The sequence below is a fragment of the Lemur catta genome, chromosome X (assembly GCF_020740605.2).
Source record: "Lemur catta isolate mLemCat1 chromosome X, mLemCat1.pri, whole genome shotgun sequence".
Classification (NCBI taxonomy): Eukaryota; Metazoa; Chordata; class Mammalia; order Primates; family Lemuridae; genus Lemur; species Lemur catta.
The window spans coordinates 58,515,778-58,539,280 of record NC_059155.1 but is presented as its reverse complement, the minus strand read 5'-3'; the positions used below and the strand labels follow the sequence as shown (position 1 = coordinate 58,539,280).

The 23,503-nt window shown below is 40.1% G+C and overlaps 1 protein-coding gene across 5 annotated transcripts in view; it reads right to left on the bottom strand.

Moving 5' to 3' along the window:
• Positions 1-23,503, bottom strand: part of CCNB3 (cyclin B3) — a 52,727-nt gene that overhangs the window by 5,249 nt on the left and 23,975 nt on the right. For 3 of the 5 annotated variants that reach the window (XM_045538462.1, XM_045538460.1, XM_045538459.1), the window contains exons 5-8: positions 18,880-21,325; positions 17,759-17,857; positions 16,454-16,546; positions 4,082-4,219 (exon numbers count right to left, since the gene is read on the bottom strand). In XM_045538462.1, the coding sequence (XP_045394418.1) occupies positions 4,082-4,219; positions 16,454-16,546; positions 17,759-17,857; positions 18,880-21,325 (2,776 nt within the window). Of the gene's footprint in view, positions 1-3,822; positions 4,220-16,453; positions 16,547-17,758; positions 17,858-18,879; positions 21,326-23,503 lie in introns of those variants that run through there. The other 2 variants (XM_045538464.1, XM_045538463.1) reach the window with 2 other exon arrangements.

Sequence of the window (23,503 nt, the reverse complement as noted above, 5' to 3'; positions counted from 1 at the left end):
ACAACCAGGCAGACAGCCCTCTCCTCTCTGCTTAGAGGTGAAAGGAAGGGGAAAAGGGTGAAGGATAGGAGGCAATCACATTTCCTGGCATAAAACAGCAGGGTAGATCTAAGAGCCAGCTTCTGGGTGATATGAGTGGCTCATCAGAAAAACAAAATAAAGAAAGGAGAGGAGAGGCCTGTCCCCAAACTGTACTACCATGAGAGAAAGAGGACCCTCCTAGGGTGGATTTATACAGTGCCAGAAGCAATATAATAGGGCACAGGGCCTGAGAGCAGCGGTCTTCCCTCTGAGAACCACAAAAGGCTTGTTCTGGGGCGAGTGAGTGAAGGAGGCCACAGAAAGGGGAGCTAGAGATAGAAAATGAGCCTGCACTTTGTGTCTTAGACGGTTAAGGAATGAGTAAGGATGTTTGAGGAGGGCAACACCAGGTACCAGGTAGTGAAAGAGAGAGAGGAAGTTGAGGCACATAGACATAGAGGGAGCCTAAGCAGAAAATGTGCAAATGCCCATGGAGGCAGGACAAGGAAAGGCCAGGCTGAGGTCACATGAGAAGAACCTTGGAGCACCTTCTCATACCCTGTCTTCTGGAGGTTAAACCTTGGTTTTGGAGAGATGAGGAGGAGACAGGAAGACCCCTATCTCTATTCACTACCTGCAGCTCAGTACTCACCCCAGCTTTCTTCTCCCACCTTTTCTCTCTCCATTTTCAGATCATAGACTGGATCAACCCTCTGGTTTTACAGACAAGGAAATCAAGGCCCAGAGAGAAGTGTCATGCTCAGATTCACACAGCAAGCTAGTAGCAACACCAGGGAAGGAATCTCCCTTCTACCGCTCTGTTCCCCAGCTGCTGCCTCCTTTCTTCTCTCCTCATCCTATTCCCAACTTCCCCTTACAAAAGTCTGTGAGGGGAAGACACTCCTCCTCCATAGGACCAAGTAGGGGCTCTCTGTCCTGGACAACAGAGACAGGGTGCTCCAAGTCCCAAGATTTGCTAAGAGGTGCCCCTCCCTCCTTCCCTTTCCCTCTCTTCCTCTTTAAGTTGGCCAGAAACTATCAGATGTGTTCTTAACACCCCTGTGGCTAAGGCACAGGGTGTCCCTTCAAGCCACAAGGAGAGCCATCCAGGGAGAAAGTGGGAGATGAAAGGAGGAAGTAGGCAAAGGAGGGAACAAGGGAGGAGGTGAGGTGGGCAGGGGGTGGTAAGGGAGGAGCAAGAAATGGGTGAGAAAGTAGGCCACGGAGAAAGAGAAGGAGAGAGAGATTAAGGGAGGGAGGGTGGAATGGAAAGATCAGGTGAGAGAGGAAGGGAAGGCTCAGCAGGCTAGAAAGGGTGAGAGCCAGGAAGGGAAGGGTAGGGATCCAGGGAAGGGGGTAAGGGGGGAGCCATCCAGAGAAAAGGAGGGAAGGAGAAAAGGGAGGAAGGAAGGAAGGAGGGAGGGAGCATGAGAGCAGAAGGTGGAGGGTGAGAGAGGTCCCATAGGCTAGGGAGGGAGAGATGGAGCAAGCCAGAGAGCTAGCAAGGAAGAAAGAGGAAGACTGAGCTAAGCAGAACGCAATGGAGGGAGGGAAGGAGCAAGGGAGGGAAAGATCCAGAGAGTAAACAAGCCAGGGAAGGAGGAAGCTAGTGAGCCAGGGAGTGAGAGAGTAGGCAAGCAGGGAGAAAGGGATCCATGGAAGGAGGGAGGGAGGGAGGGAAAGGAGTGAGCAGATGAGATAAGGAGGGAAAGGAGGAGGAAGAGAAGAGGGAGGGAGCAAGCAATCAGGGGAATGGGGGGGATGAAGCAATGGAGGGAGGGTTCAAGTGAAAGGCCCCAGCCAGAGTGAGGGGGCAGTGAAGGAGTGGGTGAGGTGGGAAAGGGTAGTAAGCAGAGGCAAACAATCAGGGAAGGGAAGGTAGGAGGGAAAGGAGGGAGGGAACAAGCTAGGGAGAAAACACATTAGGGAGGGCAAGAGGGAGGGAAGGGGCCAGCAATCTGAGGAGGGAAGAAGGGAAAGGAAGTAAGAGAGAGGAGAGAAGGAGAAGGGAAGAAGGGACAGAGCAAGCGAGGGGAGGGCAGTGAACCTGTGGGGGCAAGGTGGGTGAAAGGAGGGAGCCAACACAAAAACAAACCCCCAGTCCCCACAGCTCTTTGAACTCCTTTGTAAAAGTTGCTACCTCTCTGCACACAAACCCTAAGGTTTTTATACAACTAGCACAGCTGGAGGAAAAATGAGAGTTGAACAAGATCAGTTAGCACCAAGGGAGGGAAAAAGAATCAGAGATGTTACCTAGATGGATTATGGTTGTGAAGAAAAACCTAGCTACTCGCTTTTATACTGCTACTTCCAAAATTACTATTTCACCTTTAGACTAACTACCATCTACACCAGGCTATTTTATCTTAAATGTGTCCCTCACCCTAGTTTGGAAATGCTTTGTTATATAAGCAGACCAAGACTCCACCAGATGGGGATGGAGTTGCTGGAACAAGAAAAGGGGGGAGGCAGAGAATCATGGGCCAGAAAGAAGCTTTACAAAGAACTACCCATTTAATTAGGCACCTGCCCATATAACACACCTTCAAAGAGGAAATGGAAAAACCTTGCTGATGCCAGAGAGCAAATATACTACCATTGCCAACCAACACCAGCTTTCTTGCTTTAGGAAGACAGGCAAAAAATTTGGTAGGAAAACATTATTTGTATGTTTGTATGTAATTGTATACATAAATGTATACATACATATATGTGTGTATATGTATGTATGAATAGATACACAGTCATGTGTCACTTAATGACAGGGATACATTCTGAGAAATTTGTCATTTTCATCCTTGCATGAACATCATAGAGTATAGTCACACAAACTTACAGGGTATAGCCTACTACACACCTAGGCTATAAACCTGTACAGCATGTTACTAAACTAAATACCACTGGTAATTGTAACACAATGCTGTACAGCATGTTACTAAACTAAATACCACCGGTAATTGTAACACAATGCTGTACAGCAAGTTACTATACTAAATACCACTGGTAATTGTAACACAATGCTAAGTATTTGTGCATCTAAATATAGCTAAACATAGAAAAGTTACAGTAAAAACAGTATAAAAGATAAAAAAATGGTACACCGGTATAAGGTACTTACCATGAATTGAGCTGGCAGGATGGGAAGTTGCTCTGGGTGAGTCAGTGAGTGGTGAGTGAATGTGAAGGCCTCAGACATTACTATACACTACTGTACACTTTATAAACACTCTACACTTTGGCTACACTAAATTTATTTTTTTTTAATTTCTTTCTTCAATAATAAATTAACCTTAGCTTACTGTAACTTTTTTATTTTATAAACTTTAATTTTTTTATTTTTGACTCCTGTAATAACAGCTTAAAATACACACATTAGACAGTTGTACAAAAATATTTTCTTTCTTTATATCCTTACTATGTAAGATTTTTCTATTTAATTTTTTTTTTACTTTTTAAATTTTTTTGTTAAAAACTAAGACACAAACACACATATTAGCCTAGGCGTACACAGGGTCAGGTTCATCAATACCACTGTCTTTCACCTCCACATCTTGTCCCACTGGAAGGGCTTCAGGGGCAATAACACACATGGAGCTGTCATCTTCTGTCATAACAACGCCTTCTTCTGGAATACTTCCTGAAGGACCTGCCTTAGGCTGTTTTATAGTTAATTTATTTAATAAATAGAAGGAATATACTCTAAGGGTAAAAAGCATAGCATAGTAAATACATAAACCAGTAACATAGTCATTTATTATCAAGTATTATGTACTGCACGTAATTGTATGTGCTATACTTTTATATGACTGGCAGTACAGGTTTACATCAGCATCACCATAAACATATAAGCATTGCATTGCATTACAATGTTACAATAGCTAAGATGTCACCAGACATAGAAATTTTTCAGCTCCATTATAATCTTATGGGACCGTGGTCCTATAAGCAGTCCATCATTGACTAAAAGGTTGTTACACAGCGCATAACTGTATAATATCCATTCACTGTTTTAGATAGAAATATGATTAGTTCTCTCCAGGCCTTAGGGACTCAGGCTCACCTCGAATTTTGCGGCAATCAGAAAAGCAGTACAACCAAGGAGTTGTAACTTATACTTCTTGCATTCTACCTCCATTAGGTAGTGATCCACCAGCTTCACTGCCAAGTACAGGGTCTCGTGATTCATCTGAAAGGACATCTGAAGGAATACAGAAACAGGGCAGAAATCTGTATATTGTCCAGCTCCATAGCCACCTCCAGATATATCTAGCTACCTGGACTATCTGCAGCATCAAGCACAGTCTTGGCCAGCTGGGACTCAGCTAGGAATGCAGAAACTGCTTCAGCCAGGTGCCCATGTATATCTCCTGTGCCTTTGAAGACCCTGGCATTATTTATCCTTACATATATGGGTAGATGACCAGCCTTACAAATCAGAGAGAGATGTTCTGGCTTCTCTGTGAACACCTTGAGTAGACATACCCTCTCCTCTTAATCTCTAATACTTATAGGTTTTTGCTTTCCCCATTTGCTACTAACTTATACAATTAACTCCCAAAAGAGATCATATTCATTTGGCTCTGAAATACAGAGACTTACTAGTTTATTCATTTATTAGTTTCTCCTCCCTAGATATGTTATTAGAATATACCAGTTGGGAGAATGTACCAATAGCACCATTTAGAAGTGCTAGGTTTGTGTTGGCCCATCTAGCCCCTTTGTGAAAATGAGAAAAAAGTTCCTTCTTTGAGTGAATGTAGCCCTTCAAGCATACATCTTATGGTAAAGGTAGATAATACCTTTATATGAATTAGCCAAAAGTTGCCTCTGCCTCAGGGCACAGAAGCCCCATAAGCAGAATGTACAGCTTCCAAATGAAGTGCGAGCTGGATTCCACTGGCTGCTTTGGCTGGAGGCCTTGTGTAGGCACAATTTGCACATCTGTACACAGGGGTCCCACCAGATCCTCAGTAATGCTTCTTCCTCACAAGCCCTCAGGTTCTTAAGATTTAAGAACCATAAAATCTGTCCTAGTCCAACACCTCAACCAATGCATGAATACTCTCTTTAACATCTCCATGAAATAGTTGTTTAGTTCCTGCCATACAAACCTCCAAATACAACCCAATCTTTAATGGCTTTAACAGGAAATTCTTCCTTATACTGAGTGGCATTACCCTCCCTGTAAGCTTCACCTCATTGGGCCACTTCTTGTACAGGCTATTCTTATTGACTAGAACCTAGATGACCAAAAAGTAGGTCAATGAGAAACACTAGAGAAACGGAGGTATATTTGCACAAACAAATGACTATCAGATGGTTGAATACAACAGTTCATCAATACACACATTACGTTTCTGACTAACAGAAATACCAAGAAACTATTCTTACTGTTCCTGGAATATGGCTTTGGATCTTCTCAGAAATCTGTATTAGTTTCCTATTGCTGCTATAATAAATTATCACAAACTTAATGGCTTAAAACAACACAAATTCATTATATTATAGATCTGGAGGTCAGAAGTCCAAAATGGGTCCCACTGGGCTAAAAATCAAGGTGTCAGCAGGGCTGTGTTCCTTTCTGGAGGTTCTAGTAGAGAATCCATTTTCTTGCTTTTTCTACCTTCTAGAGACAGCCCACATTCCTTGGTTTGTGACCCCTTCCACCTTCAAAGCCAGCAATAGCCAGCCAAGTCTTTCTTGCATCACATCATCCTCTGCCTCCCTCTTCCACATTTAAGGATCCTCGTCATTACATTGGGCCTACTCCAATAATCAAGAATAATTGCTCTAACTTAAATTGATTAATAACCTTAATTCCATCTGTTACCTTAATTCCTGTTTATCATGCAAGGTAACATATTTACAAGTTCTGGGGATTAGGACATGGACATTTTATTCTGCCTACAAAACCATCTAAAGAAATGTCAGAAGAAAGGGATGGGAAGAGCTCATGCAGATGAAAGGTAATAACTACCACCTTAAGTATCCAGAAATTGAGGTAAGATAATTATAAAAAATAAAAATAAAAGAGGGTATTAATGGAAAGCAGCAGTTCTTGGAAGATAATACCTCTGTGAGCAAATGACACAGCCAGTACTTACAGAAGCCTCCTTCTAGTACCTCACATAGGCACGTAGCCACTTGTGCATGCATGTTGGTATTAAGTGGTAACATCTAAATGTGAGGGTTATATTTGAATGAATGGCTGAAATTTGGATTCATCAAATATTTAAATCAGCCACTCTGTCAATTATAGTAACCTTCCTTCCAAGAAGGTAAGACATAATTCTATCACTTGGAACTACAAGGAACAAGTCTAATCATTCTTGTGACAACCCTTCAGCTACTGAAGGCAGTTATTATATCCCCTATAAATCTTTCCCACTCTAGACCAAATAACTTGACTTCTTCTAACTATTCTTCACATGATATGGTTTTCTGTTTTCTCAATATCAGGCTCCAAGTGAGGGTCTTTGTGCCATCAGAGAAGAGTGTCAGTGCTCTGGGTAATCTCAAGCAGCTACAACAAATGTGGGTAAGAAGCACTTCAGCACAGTAGCAATATTCTCTCCTCCCTCACAAATGTCTCTAGCTAGAGAACTCTTCCAATTCTTTCTAAATAACTATTTTCCTCATCTGGAGATGGGTAAGAGAAAACAAAAGGGAAGTAATAAATTAATCAAAACTATAGAACATATAGATTACTCTTAGTCTCAGACTAGGAGACGAATCTGATAAATCCCATCTCAAATTCCAAAACTCAAAGACTATCTTCCAAAAAGATGAATAAACAGAGAAAATCAAACAGATATATGAAAAAGAACAAGTAGTTTTTAAAGGAGACACATTCTGAAGAATCAGAGCAAGTATCTATCTATGAAACTATTTCACTCCAAAAAACTGGAATAAACTTTTAAAAAGTATACTCTCTTTTTATAAGGCTGAGAAGTACTCTATGGTATCCATACATGACATTTTATTAATCTACTCATAAATTGATGGGCACTCAGGTTGATTCCGTATCTTTGCAATTGTGAATTGTGCTGCAATAAACATTCAAGTGTAGGTGTCTTTTTGATGAAAAGTCCTTTTTTTCTTTGGGTAAATGCCTAATATTGGAATGGCTGGATCAAATGGTAGGTCTAGTTTTAGTTCTTTGAGGAATCTGCATTCTATTTGCCATAGAGGTTGTACTAATTTGCAGTCCCACCAACAGTGTGTAAGTGTTCCTTTCTCTCTGCATCCATGCGGGCATCTATTGTTTTTAGACTTTTTGATAAATGCCATTTTAGCTAGGATAAGGTGATATCTCATTATGGGTTTAATTTGCATTTCTCTGATGATTAATGACATTGAGCATTTTTTCATGTTTATTGGCCATTTGTCTTTCTTCTTTTGAGAAGCTCAAGTTCATGTCTTTTGCCCATTTTTTATTATAATAGGGGTGTTTGATTTTTCTTGCTGACTTGCTTGATTTATTTGAGCTTTCACTGTCATTTTAAATAATACTTTCTTAAAATCATATTAGGTATTCATATGGATTCCTTCAACCATGATTCTCCTACAAATCCCCAGCACACAGTGATGTCTTAATAAATAGATTAGTGAATTTAAAAAAAAGTATACTCTCAACAATACCTGACAGGACACTGAACCTATGAAAAGAGAACACTCTGGGATCCAGAAGGACTGGTTTCTGATGAAAATGCAATTAATTAATTTTTTAAATGAAACAGAGGCAGTGAACAGCATATTAGATACTGCAAAAAATGAATCAATTATTCCAAAGGCTACTACTTAAAGAAATTTGCCCAGAACTAATAGGCAAGAGAAAGTTGAAGATAATAAATGAAAACTTGAGAGACATGGGGAATAGATTCTGGAGATACACAAACACACACACACACACACACACACACACACACACACACACACACACACAAACACACATACTCAAAAGGAGAGAAAAGGAAGAAGTATAATAATGCCAAAGAAATAACAGATAAAAATTTCTCTATGTCAAAAAAGATTAAACTTTTAGATTGATAGGACTCAAAATATACTAGACAAAATTAAGGAAAATAGGCTTACAGTTAAAAATAATTATTCATAGAGCATATAATGTATTAAACAATAATAATCTGGAACTGAAAGTCTAAATTATTTTAACTAAAAACAGAAGAAATGAGCTAAATATATGCAAATTATATCATCTCACTTGAGGGGAAATTAACAGATCAGGTCCATCAAAGGAGTTGGTTAACGAAACAAAGAGGATATTCATATAATGGAATATCCTGCAATAGCTTAGAAGGCGGTAGATCTATGCTGATATGGAAAGATTATTAAGACTTATTCTTAAGAGAAAAGAGCACACTGCAGAGCAATGTGTATACCATGACCTATTCATATAACAAAAATATCATAAAACCCACACCCATTAAAAAGCTATATTTCAGAAGGGCAAGATGGCAGACAAGAAAAACAGCCAGTCAGAGTGTCTCTGCAAGAAAGACAGATTTTAGAAGAAAGTGAAAAAAAATAAACAGGCAGACAAAGACAGATTGGATGAGAGGCGGAAGGAAGGGTGCCTGAAACTACAGGAGACTCCACGGGAAGAAGTTGCAGAGGAGAACTGGAAGGAGAAAGCCACCCCGCCCCGGGAGGTTTGGAGACAGCGACAAGGGTAGGTGGAGCAGTTAAATTTCCCCTCCCTTGCATCTCGGACTGCTGGTGGGCTCCTGAGCTGCTGGAGAGACCTGCCAACGCTAGCCCAGAGACGGCCACCAGCAGTGAGTGATGAGCCTCTTGCGGACAGGGCACGAGGCTCCCAACTCCCTCGGGGCACCTCCCAGCCCACAGACCCCAGCCAACTGGCAGGCGCCATATTGTTTTATTCTCCTCTTCCCCTTCCCTACCCGCAGCTGCCGACACAGACAATTTAGCCACCACTCAGAGGCATCTGCAGGGAACTGGACCTTTCCTTTTGGGGCCCTAAAATGGACTGAGGGGTACTCAGACTGTGAGCTCCCTACCAGCCAGCCCTCCCAGGTGCTGCTTGCCAGGAGACTCCAGGAGAGTGGGGCAAATCCCTAGGCGGAGAGACATGGATCCAGCTTGGGCACCCCGTAGGTGACTTGAGACCAGCACTCCTCTCCCTGGCAGGGTCAGGGGTTGATATTTGGGGCCCAGAGGACAGGCCTGCAGACCAGATCCTGTATACACAAGTCTCCATTGCATTACCCCAGGGCACACAAGGGATATTTGTGAATGACCCTACTGAGGTGTGTGTGCTTTGAGGGGCAGATCAGCATGCTTGAGGGGAAACCCTCTTCCCACGGGAGTGCCATGCACCCAGCTCAGACTCCGATCCTGGGCAGGAACCCTCCTGGCCTGCATCACAGTGAGCGGAGATCCACTGGCCTGAGGTCCTGCCTGCTGGCAAAGACCCGGGAGAAACTGTGGAAAGGGCGAGGCCTGCTCCAGACTGCAGGTCTCAGACAGACCCACTCCCACAGGCAGACTTTTCCAATGAGTGGGGCCATTTCAGCCCCTCCCTGGCAGCTTTGCCCAGAAGCAGAGCACAGAACTTTGACCCCTGCTAATAGCATTTGTGGTGCTTGAGGGCAGGCTCACCCAACCCAGCTCCACCCAGACTCACTCACACACATGCCCCTACTGAGGTAGAGAATAAGGACACACCTGGAAGTCCCAGGGCACCACCCACCACCTGAGGCACTAGAGTGCCTCTCCGGAGGAACAAGAGCTGGTTACAGGACCCAAAAACAACACTGCAGCCTGCTCCTCCCAGCAAGCGCCACCTACTGACAGGGAGGTCATTCTGCACACACTTTAAGTGCATCTACTGACTCATCATACACTGTGTGATCAAATCTCACTCACAAACGCCACCTACTGGCTCAGAGAAAACAGGGCATGTCATTACTCAAACGAAAATCTAAAGGTAAGAAGCAACAGCTGATCCAGATGGAAAGGAATTGGCGAAAGAACTCTGGAAGCATGAAGAATCAAATGGAAAGCACATCCCCAAAGGGGAACACCAGCTCTCTAGCAATGGACATCAACCAAATTCAGAGCACTAAAATGACAGAAGAATTTCGAACATGGATTATAAGAAAACTCAATATATGCAAGAAAAAATGGATAACCAACACAAAGAAACCACAAAAAAAGTCCAGGACTTGGAAGAAAAATTCACTAAAGAAATTGAAATATTAAAGAAAAATCAAACAGAACCTCTGGAAATAAAAAATTTATTCGAAGAATTACAAAACACAGTGGAAAGCCTCAAGAACAGAGAAGATCAAACAGAAGAAAGAATCTCAGGGACTGAAGATAACAACTTTCAATTAAATAAGTTAGTCACAGAGACAGAACAGAGAAATAAAAGAGCAAAACCTACATGAAATGTTGGATTATGTGAAGAGGCCTAACGTGTGAACCATAGGCATCCCTGAGGGTGAAGAAGAAAATACACAAGGGTTTGATAACCTATATGAGGATACAATAGAGTAAAATTTCCTAGGCCTTGCTAAAAATCTAGATATCCAGGTACAAGAAGCTCAAAGGACTCCTGGGAGATTCATCACAAACAGGAAAACATCATGGCACACAGTCATCAGACTGACAAAAATAACCACCAAAGGGGCCCTCCTACGAGCTGCGAGGTGAAAGAAGCAGGTAACCTACAAAGGAAAACCCATCAGAATAACGTCAGACTTCTCAACTGAGACCTTACAAACAAGAAGAGACTGGGGTCCCATTCTCACTCTTCTCAAACAGAATAATACCCAGCCTAGAATCTTGTACCCTGCAAAACTAAGTTTTGTATATGAAGGAGAAATAAAGACCTTCTCAGATAAGCAAAGACTGAGGGAATTCATCAAGACAAGACCTGCCCTCCAGGAAGTACTCAAAACAGCGTTACACACAGATCAGCACAACAAACACTCACGAATATAAAATAATCCAAAAGCTAAAGGTCAAAGGCCAGGTATCACAATAGCTCAAGAGAGAACACAAAGAAACAAAGTTCAACTCAACAGGATGAACATAAATCTGCCCCACTTACCAATTCTCACAATAAATGTGAGTGGCTTTAACTGCCCACTAAAGAGACATAGGCTGGCCAAATGGATAAATATATACAAGCCAAGTATCTGCTGTCTTCAGGAAACACATCTAAACCACAAGGATGCATTCAGACTCAGGGTGAATGGATGGAAAACAATATTTCAAGCAAATGGAAGCCAAAAGAAAGTCAGTATGGCAGATTTGATTTAAGATAACTTAGTCTTCAAATCAACAAAAGTGATGAAAGACAAAGAGGGTCACTATATAATGGTAAAGGGTACAATTCAACAAGAAGACATAACAATTCTAAATATTTATGCACCTAACTCAGGTGCACCCAGATACATAAAGCAAATCCTACTTGATCTAAACAAAATGATAAACAGCAACACCATAATAGCCATAGACTTCAACACTCTTCTGAGAGAACAGGACAGGTCCTCCAAACAGAAAATAAATAAAAACAATGGACTTAAACAGAACTCTAGAACAAATGGGCCTCACTGACATTTACAAAACATTCTACCCAAAACTCACTGAGTACATGTGTTTCTCATCAGCTCATGGGACATTCTCTAAGACTGACCATATCCTAGGCCACAGAGCATGCCTCAAAAAATTTTAAAAACTAGAAATTATACCATGCATCTTCTCAGACCACAGTGGAATAAAATTAGAAATCAACTCCAACAGAAACTCTCATCTCTACACAAAGTCATGGAAACTAAAAAACTTTTTGCTGAATGAATGATTATTGCATTAAGGAGGAAACCAAGAAGGAAATAAAAAGATTCTTTGAACTAAATGATAAAGAAGACACAAGTTATCAAAATCTGTAATCTGTGACATAGCTAAAGCAGTCCTGAGAGGAAAATTTATATCCATAAATGCCTACATCCAAAAGACAGAAAGATCACAAATAAACAATCTCATGAATCCTCTCAAAGAACTGGAAAAGGATCAGCAAACTGACCCCAAACCCAGCAAAAGAAAATAAATAACAAAGATCAGACCAAAACTAAATGAAATTAATAAAATAACTATACAGAAGATTAATAAAACAGAAAGTTTGTTCTATGAAGAAATAAACTAAATTGACATGCCTCTGGCTAGATTAACAAGAAGCAGAAAAGAAAGAACTTTAATAAGCTCCACCAAGAATGAAAAAGGAGAAAATACAACTGATACCATGGAAATACAAAATATCATCTATGAATACCATAAAAACCTCTATGCACATGAACCGCACAATGGGAAGGAAATGGAAAAATTCTTAGAAACACACAGCCTCCCTAGGCTCAATCAGGAAGAAACAGAATTCCTGAACAGACCCATATCAAGTACCAAAATTGAAACAGCAATAAAAAACCTTCCTAAAAAGAAAAGTCTGGAACAGACAGTTTCACATTTGAATTTTACTAGACCTACAAAGAAGAATTGGTGCCTATCCTACAGAAATTATCCTACAACATTGAGAAGGAAGGAATCCTCTCCAACATGTTTTATGAAGCCAATATCACCCTGATGCCAAAACCAGGAAAGCACGCAACAAAAAAACTACAGACCAATATCCCTTAAGAATATACATGAAAAAATTCTCAACAAAATCCTAGCAAACTGAATTCAGGTGCTTATCAAAAAAAAAAAGTCCATCATGACCAAGTGGGCTTCAACCCAGCGATGCAGGGTGGTTCAACATACACAAATCTATAAATGTAATTCACCCCTCATGAGAAGCAAAAACAAAGACCATAAGATCCTCTCAATAGACACAGAAAAAGCATTCCACAAAATTCAGCACCCTTTTATGATAAGAACACTTAACAAAATAGGCATAAGACAGCACTTACCTAAAAATGATACAAGCCATATATGACGAACCCACAGCCAACATCATACTGAATGGGGAAAAACTGAAAGCATTCCCACTTAGAACTGGAACCAGACAAGGTTGCCCTTTATCACCGCTTCTATCCAACTTAGTGCTAGAAGTCCCAGCCAGAGCAATCAGACAACAGAAAGAAATCAAGGGCATCCAAATGAGGGCAGAAGGGGTCAAACTATTGCTCTTTGTGGACAATATGATCTTATATCTAGAAAACCCCAAAGATTCTGCCACGAGACTACTGGAATTGATAAACAAATTCAGCAAAGTCTCAGGTTACAAATTCAATGTACACAAATCAGTAGCATTCCTATATGTCAACAACATTCAACTGAGCATCGAATCAAAGACTCCATACCCTTCACAATGGCAACAAAGAAAGCAAAATTCCTAGGAATAATATTTAACTAAGGAGGTAAAAAACCTCTACAGGGAGAACTATGAAACACTGGGGAAGGAAACAGCAGAGGACGTAAACAGGTGGAAAACCATACCATGCTCATGGGTGGGCAGAATCAACATTGTTAAAATGTCTATGATACCCAAAGTGATCTACGGATTCAATGCAATCCCTATTAAAATAGAAACAGACCCACAAAAATTGTTTTTAGCAAAAGTGAAAAAGTAATTCAGTGGAGAAAGTTATAGTGTTCCCCCCACACATGGTATTAGAACAATGGGACATCCATATGCAAAAAATGAACCTTGACCTAAACCTCACACCTTATACAAAAATTAACTATAGACTATAGATTTAATGTAAAGTGTAAAACTATATAGGAGAAAATATTCATGAGCTAGGTTTAAGCAAAGTTCTTAGATATGACACAAAAAGTACAACCCATAAAGAAAACATTGATAAACTAGAGTTTATCAAAATTAAAAACTTGTGCTCTGTGAAAGACACTCTGGTAAAAGAATAAAAAAACTACAGACTGTGAAGATATATTTGCAAATCACATATCCAACAAAGGCTTTGTATCCAGCATATGTAAAGAACTCTTATAACTTGATGCTAAGAAAATAAGCTACTCGATTTATAAGTAGACAAAAGATTTGAACAGACACTTCATCAGAGAGGACATATGTATGACAAATAAATATGATTACCAACATTATTAGCCCTTGAGAAAATATTAATAAAAATTAAAACCATAAGATTCCTCTGCACACCTATTAGACAGCTAAAATAAAAAAATGCTAATAAAACCAAACGCTGACAAGAATGCAGAACAACTAGAACTCTCAGACATTGCAAGTGAGAATGCAAGATGTACAAGTCACTCTGTGGCAGTTTCTTATTAAGTTAAACATATTTTCATGTGATCCAACAATCCCACTCGTAGGTATTGACATTGAAAATGAAAACATATATTCACATAAAAACCTGTACATGAATGTACAATTCTTTTCACAGTTATCAAAGACTGGAAACAACCCAAACCTTCCAAAAAACAGAGCAGATAAACAAACTGGGATATATCTAACCATGGAATACTACTCAGAAATAAAAAGGACTGAATTATTGATACATAACAACTTGGATGGATCTCAAGGGAATTATGGTAAAAATCAAGTGCAAAAGACTATGCATTGTATGATTCTGTTTGTATAATGTGTGAAATGACAAAATTATAGAGACATAACAGATTATTTGTCAGGGACAGGAAGGTGGAGAGGGAGAGATGGTAGCACGAGGAATCCTTGTGGTGATGGAACAGTTCTATATCTTAACTGTTATGGTAATTATGAAATTTACACATGATCAAATAGACTCAATACACACACACACAAATGAGTGCATGTAAAACTGATGAAATCTAAATAAGGTCTGTGGATTGTACCAAAGACAATTTCCTGATTCTGACACTATACTACAGTTATGCAAAATGTCACCTTTGGAAGAAACTAGGTGAAGGTACACAGGATCTCTCTGTACTAAGTTTTGCAAATTCTTATGAATCTATTATTTCAAAATAAATGTTAAAATTTCATAGACCTGTACACCAAAAAGCCAATTTTATTGTTTATTTAAGCAATATTAAAAATAAAAGTTACAAAAAACTATATATAACTAAAGTTATAAAAATATGATATTTTCTAGAACTATGATTCTCTATCAAGGGGTATACATTTGCATCATTTGTGAAGCTTTATTAAAATACGTGTGCCTGGGCCACATGCCCACAATTTTGACTAGGTTAGTCTGTGACGGGACCTGGGCATCTGTGATTCTGAGGTACACTCCTAGTGGATAATCACTTCTTAAAGATGGGGTAATAATGTACAAAAACAGATGGTAACAGTGCTTGTGGATTGTGGGATCACAGTTAATTAAAATGTCTTACTTTACCATAATAAATGTGTATTTTGAGCAATAAAAATAACAAAAGCTTTAAAAAAAATCAGTTCATTATTCCAGCTGGTAGAGATCTCTGTTATCCATTTATTTTCCATCCCTACTCCCAGTTTCATGCCATCCAGGAATTTGATGAATAGATCTTCTCTGTTTTCATCTACATCACTAAAGAGAATGTTGATCAGAACAAAGCCCAATGGCAATCCACTTGAAATCTCTTTCTAGCTCGGTAATGATCAGCAGCCTTTGGGTTCTATTTCACTTATTTAAGATCTACCCAAATTCTACTGTTATCTAATTTACTATTCTCTATCATTTCCATTAGATAAGAGATATTTTCATGCTTTGCTGATGTCCAGATATACTGTGTCTATCTGTGTCTATTTCCCTGTTTTATTACTTCAAAGTGAACCTGAACCACTCCTCTGGTACTTAATAAAGGATATAAAACTATATTACCTTTTCTTCTTAATGACATAGTAAAACTCTGCTGGGCACAGACTGACTATGCCTTATGTTTCTTTGCAAGCTCCCTAGCAAATCATTCAACTCTATTAATGTGACAAATATTATTGACTCCCTACTATGTGCCAAGTACTATTCTAGGCTCTCCTTCCTTAGTATAAAATAATATTTATAGCAGTACTCCTTCCACATCCAATGCTGGACAAACAGCTGCCTGCCATGTTGTCCATCCCACGAACCATCCCACCCTAAGCTTGAAAGACCTTGTCACCAACTCTAATCCAAATCACTACATATACTTTTATAAGGCTTTAAGAATGATAAAGATAAAACTACCATACCATCACTGCCTTTTCTAGAAATAGTAGCTCCTTCCACTGAGTTCTCATAGTATTTTATTTATAATATTCTTAGAGTACTTAGCATATTCTACTTTGTATTGTACCTATTTGTCTGCATATCTTATCTTGTCCCCTAAATCATAAGCTCCTTGAGGGCAGGAACCATGGCTTATTCAACTGTATAGACTCAGTAAAATTTTATAATACCACATTTTTGCCTAGCAGTGCTGAATAACTAACCAAGAAAGAATAGCAGCTCCTTAAGGCCGCAGTGGTCAGGCTTACCTGCATGTCCACCAACCAGTCCACAAGAATGGCCCTCATGTCACTGTTGATTTCAGTCTGCCTGTTCATGTATTTTGTAAGTATGAACTTTTCCTGGCAGTAATGAGAAATAAATGTTGATAAACTCTTCTTGTAGTTCAAAATTGTAACTTAACAATTAACTTCTCCCTCACAGTTCTAACTCACTATTTTCAGCTGGTATCAGATAGGGGCAGATCAAAGTATCCTTTTTCAGGCAAGTTCCAATTATCCTTGGGAAATGGGCATGTGTGGTATTCAAGTGTCAGAGTGGATATCGAAGAGTCCAGGGGGAATAGGGCAGAAACACACCTATGGCTATAAACAAATGCCAAAAAGGTTCTTCCCCTTCTTTGCAATTCAATCTAAAGCACAATAGCATGCTATGTGGAGCAGTGCTTCTCAAACTTTAACACACATATGTACCACTTAAGGATCTTGTAAAACTTCAGACTCTGATTTAGAAGATCTGGGGTGGGGCTAGGTTTCTGAATTTCTAACAAGATCCCAAGCAAACTGATACTGCTGAGCCAAGGCTTACACTTTTAGGATAACAAAGTTGTCTCTTACTTCCTCTAAGGTATACTAGAAAAAGTGTAGGCTTTGGAGTCAGACAGTTTATCAGTCACACTCTCTCTAGAGAGAGAGGATGGTATATTTGCCCACCCTCTTACATGTGGCCTGCTAAAAATTCTAGTTGATAGATAATTTTGGTCCCGTCTGCTCTGTTGTGAGAGATAGAAGAAACTTTGGAATTGATGAACATTAGTGGTAAAGGAGACTGGCAGATTTCAAAGGAGAAAGGAAACTTCACCAGGTTGGATAGCTGAAACAAAGGGTATGATTTTACATACAATGACAAAAACATGCATAAGGAAAGAAAAAGATCTCTAAGAACACTCAGAGACTACTTGACTATTTTTGTGTCTGAGACTATTTCCTTAACAATTAGAGGAGTAGGATTACTATCTTCAAGGTAATCAGATTTTAGTCCATATCCCAGCTTTACCACACACCAGTTATGTGACTCTGGGCAGTTTCCCCATCTGTAAAATGGAGATAACGATACCTACCCATTATGAAGTTGTTGAGAGAATTAAACAGGATAATGTCTAAAAATCCCTTAGTACAATGTCCAATTCATAGTAAGCTACCAATAGATGTTAGTTGTCACTATTATTGTTATTTTCATCATTATTACCACCCCTTTCAAACTGCATGTTGGCAATGGAATGATGAGGAAATGAGAACTAGAAATCATTGCCCACTTCTCAGCCACCTACAAACCTCTCTCTCCTTCATGTAACTGAAGATATCCTTGGCATATGGTGTGTTGAATAATGGATCATTGTCCTTGTCAACATCTTCCACTAGGTGGGTCATCGGCTTGGGAATCACCAAAAAACAAAAACAAAAACATATTAGGAGGAGAACGATTCCAAGGAAGACTTAACACATACACATCAAGAATGACTCCTTTCTCCCCACTGTCATCTTTTGCTAAAGTTTCTCAAGTTTCATATATCCTAGGCCATAACAGAGTATCCCTTGGCCTTGCAATCCTCAACTATCTAGTGAATAAGAACTCCTTAGTCTTCCTTGTACATGTCTGCTCTATTGTGAACGGGCAACCATTTTACAGGTAAGCTCAAAATTCTCCAAGAAAGACACATTCTTATTTTATTATTTTAGCTATGTCATCTGTCTTCTTAGGTCCCTTGTTATGTCCCAATGTTTTGATCTGGCCCAATTCATCTTCTTGGTAGCCTTTTCCTCCTTTCTACACCTTTACCCAGGCTGTTTTGCCTAGAGTAGGATATTTCTCCTCCTGCTTGCTAAACCTCATTCCTTCATTCTTCAAATTTATAACTTAAAGACCACGTTCCTTGGGGAGATTCCCCCATGAACTTTGCCCATCTTTGACTGAAGCCCACTGTGATGCAGATTGCAATTACTTTGAAAGGCAATTTCCTGAAATTATTTAACCACTATTGCAAAGCCCAAGTATACAGCACAATATTCCAGACCCTTGTGGGTATTCCTAGAATAAATACTTTCTGATTGCTTAGGTCTATCACTATGCGAATCAGGAAGTCAAGAGATTCCACAAGGGCAACTTAATTTAAGAGAAACATGCCACAAAGCCTGGTAAATTTATCCCATATCATGGGTAACCTCAGGCTACAAAAGGTAAGAAGAAGTAATTCTGCATCACCTATCATTAAATAAAACCAGAAATAAATCCAAGAAATATCATTCTCTCACTAGTTAGAGGATCCATCCCCCTCCATAACTTAATATATACAGCTCAATTGCTTAGGAAGGCAAAAAAAAAATCTCTGCCAGCAACCACCTCCAGGACAACAAAGAACACTTCATCTAATTTAAGAAGAAAGAGAGACAAATACCTCTTTTGGTGTTCTCTTGCCCTCTGATGAGAAAAGTTTATTGGAACCAGATTCACATGCACTGGACTTTCTGGTGGCACTGGACTTGACTACGCTGGACTTGCCTGTTCTGGATTCAGGGGCAGTGATAGACACATGTGGTCTGGTCTCAACTTGGGAGATCAATGTTTTGAGAGAGGTGTCTTCCTTGTGAGTGGGATTCTCATCCAAGGCCAATGGCTCTTTGGAGGACAACTCCTCAGTGGTAGGTTTCTCATTCACAGCTAATACCTCCGGGAAGAGGAATGCTTCAGGGATGGCAGGCTTCTGCTGCAAGATGAATGACTCCTTGAGGAGGGCTTCCTTCACAGTGTTGAGCTTCTCCTGCAAAGCTAACACCTCTCTCATGATGGCCTCTTTCTCAACTCCGGGCTTCTTCTGTAGGGGCAAGGGTTCCTTAAGTAAGGTCTCTTTCTCAATGCTGGCCTTCTCCTGCAAGGCCAAGGGCTCCTTGAAGTGAGCCTGTGTGTCAGTGGTGGGCTCCTTGAGGATAGCCTCCTCCTCAATGCTGGGCTTCTCCTGCATAGTGAAGGGCTCCTTGAAGGAAGCCTCCTTGTTAATGATGGGATACTTCTCCAAGGCCAGTGGCTGGTTAATAAGGGACTCCTCATCATTGGTGATGTTCTCATGCAAGGCCAACTGCTTCTTCAAGAGGACTACCTCCCCCTGGACAGTGGGTTTCTTCTTTAAAGATGATTTCTTCTTTGTGCTTATTGCTGCCTCAGAGGAGGGGTCCTTCTTCATAACCAAGGGCTTCTTGAGAAGGGACTCCTCTTCAATAATGCTTTTCTCCTGCAAGACCAACAGCTTCTTCAAGGAGTCTTCTTTGGTATAAGTCTTCTCTTGCAAGACCAAAGTCTTCTGGAAGAAAGACTCATCTTTGTTGGTAGGCTTATCATGAGATGAAAATTGCTCCTGAAAGAGGGATTCCTCCTCAGTGGTAGGCTTCTCTTTCAAGGGCAATAGTTCCTTAATATATGATTCTTTTTCAGTGGTAGACTCCTGTAAAGCCAATGACTCTTTTGAGAGGGATGCCTCCTGCTCAGTGGTATGCTTCTCTTGCAATGTAGATGGCTCCTGGAAAAGGAACTCTTCTTCAGTTGTAGATTTCTTCTTAAAAGGCAACAGTTTCTTACAGAATGACTCTTCTTCAGAGGTGGTCTTCTGCAAGACCAGTGGCTTCTTTGAGAATGATATCTGCTCCTGAGTCATTGTCTTCTTTAAAAACAATGATTTCTTGGTGATGAATACCTCCTCAGTTTTAGGATTCTCTTTAAATGGCACTGGCTCCATAAGGAAGGAATTCTCATCTTCTTCATCCTCATCTGAAGTGTCAAACAGCTCTTCCCAGAAATACTTCACCTGAGTGGTACATTTTTCCTTCTTTAGAGACACTTTTTCTTCCGATGGCTCCTTAATAAGTGACTTTTCTCCAGAGGTAGTTTTCTGCAATGCTACTGGCTGCTTCAAGCAGGACATCTTCCCTTGAGTAGTGTGCTTCTTATTTAAAGGTAAAGCCTCATTAGTGAGGGTTGCCTCCTCAATGGTACGCTTCTTCTTAAAAGCCAAAGCCTCCTTAGAAAGTGACTCCTTCTCAGTAGGAGACTTTTGCAAGGCCAAGGGCTTCTTCAAGGTGGACACCTTCTCCTGAGTGGTGTGCTTCTCTGACATCCCCTGCAATGCCCATGGCTTCTTCAAGATGTCTACGTCTCCCTGAGTGGTGCACTTCTTTTGCAACATAGATGGCTCCTGGATGAAAGATTTCTCCTCAGTGGTAGTCTTCTTTTTAAAGGACAATGGCTTTGCAGTGAGTGACTTCTTTCCAGAGATGGTCTTCTGCAATATTGGTTGCTTCCTCATGCTGGACACCATCCCCTCAGTGGGATATTTGGTTTTTAATATTAATGGCTTCCTGGTAAGGTTTGATGCCTCAGTTTTAGGCTTCTTCCTAAAATTCACTGGCTCCAGAAAAAAGTAATCCTCTTCAACATCAGTGTCCTGCAAGGCTAACTCCTCCTCCTGGCAGGATTGATTCCCCTGATGTGTGCTTAACTTCCTCTTTAAGGATAATGTCCTCTTGCTGTTGACCTCACTGTTATGTTTTACCCTAAAAGTCATTGGTTCTACAACAAACTGAGTATCTTCATCAGTCTCTTCCAGCAAGGTTAGTGGCTTCTCCAATTGGGGTACCTTTTTATGATATGTGTACTTCTTTAATGACTTCTTGATGGAGATTGTCTCTGTAGTAGGGGGTTCCTCTTCTAAAATTATTGGTTTTTTCATGAGAGATGCCTCCTCGGTAGTGGGTGTTTTAGAGATGGTGGGTATCTCCAGAGTACGTGGTTTCTCCACAATGTTTGGAGCCAAGGTGGTAGAGGCTACTACTGGTGAGGATTCCGGTTTATACCTATAAAGGAAACAATGTCTGAGTAAGAAAAATGTAGCTCCTGGAATCCTCACCTACCATCTCATAAGTTGCTATACTTACTAAAGGTATGAAAATGGAAAGGACTTCAACCCCAAAAGACAGATTAGAGGGTAAAAAAAAAAATCAATGGGTATCCATGGTGAATCAGGTAAGTAGTACATTATATAGTTTCTATGGCCAAGATCCCTACACTTTTCTATAATTTTCTCCTGAAATCTGTTATGCTTTCTCATATATGATTAATAAATTTCATTTATATTCAAAAGATTTTATTATAATACTTATCACATTGTATACATTATCTACTTATACATCAGTCTCCCTTACTAGCTGCATTTATTTTCTTTGTCTATCACCATCAGGCATCTGGTAAAATGCAGGTTGAAATTAATATTGTTTGAAGGCTAATGAGAGAGGCAGGCTGGTAATTAATATTGGTGGTATCTAACCACATTCCATTCACCCTGGGCTATTTAGGAGACACACTCCTAATGGAGGTAATAAAAATACCAAAGTAGAAATTTGTCACGTGTCAGATGCAAAGCTTTGTTTTGAATAAGATTTCATGTCCAATTAGAGTGACTAACCTAGTGAGACCAAATCATTGGAAGACTAGAAATCAGAATAAGAAAAGAGAGAGAATTGAAGGCAAATATAATCACCAGCCTGAACAGAAAGAGTAAGTACTTCTAAAACACCAGATATCATATGAGTTAATTTATACGAAATATCCAGAACAGACATATCCATAGAGGTATATCCATAACAAAAAGCAGATTAGTGTTTACCAGAGGCTGAAACAGGGGTGGGAGGCAGAAACGGGGACTGGGAAAGGAAAGAAACTCCTAATAGGCTTGGAGTTGTTTTTTTTTTTGGAGGGAAAGGTTGAAAATTTTCTAAAATTAGATTGTGGTGATGGCCGCACAACTAGAATAAAAATCACTGAAGCCGGGTGTGGTGGCTCATGCCTGTAATCCCAGCTACTCAGAAGGATGAGATGGGAAGATCACTTGAGGCCAGGAGTTTGAGGCTGCAGTGAACTATGATTGTGCCACTGTACTCCAGCCTGAGTGACAGAGCAAGACCCTGTCTCTAAAAAACAAAACCACTGAATTGTTACAAAAAAAAAAAAAGAAAGAAAGAGTAAGTGCCTCAAAAGTTTCTGCCTGACCAGATAGGTTCAATGTTCTCCAGTAAGAACTTTTAGAGGTAGTCTTCAGGTAGTCTAGTTATGGTGCAAACATACATCCTGGAGCTACACTGCCTGGATTCAAATCCTGGCTCCTCTACTTACTAGCTGGGTGACCTTAGGAAAGTTAACTTTCTGTACTTCAGTTTTTTCACCTATAAAATGATGATCATAATAATAACTCCTTCATGGGCTCACTATGAAGATTCAATAAATTAATATGCTTAAAAACAATTAAAGGTATGTTATAAACAATTGCATCCCAATAAATTAGATAATTTAGATGAAATGGACAAATTCCTAGAAAGATACAAACTATTAAGGGTACTAAGTATGAAATGTCTGATTTCTTTAAGTACTAAGTTTGACAGTTGATATCTCTGACATTTCACTTTGACACTTTTTTTTTTCTGAGACAGAGTCTTGCTCTGTTGCCTGGGCTAGTGTCCCATGGCATCAGCCTAGCTCACAGCAACCTCAAACTCCTGGGCTCAAGCAATCCTCCTGCCTCAGCCTCCCAAGTAGCTGGGACTACAGGCATGTACCATGACACCCAGCTAATTTTTCTATTTTTAGTAGAGACGGGGTCTCGCTCTTGCTCAGGCTGGTCTCAAATCCCTGATCTCAAGCAATCCTCCCACCTCGGCCTCCCAGAGTTCTAGCATTATAGGTGTGGGCCACCACACCTGGCCAACACCTCTTGTTTTATGTTTACCATGACAGTACATCCTCAGTCTTTCAAATGCATGTTTTGGCTTGTCATTATTTTTCATAGTTTTTTAGAGTAATTTTTGTGAAACCATGGATAAGTCAAAAATTCATGTTATTTTCGAATATGAGTTCCATCATGGAACCAAATGTAGCACAGACAGCTCAAAATATCAATGAAGTGCTTGGGAAGGATGTGGCTAATGAATACACAGTACATCAATGGCTGGAGAAGCTTCATTCCAGTGATTTTTATCTTA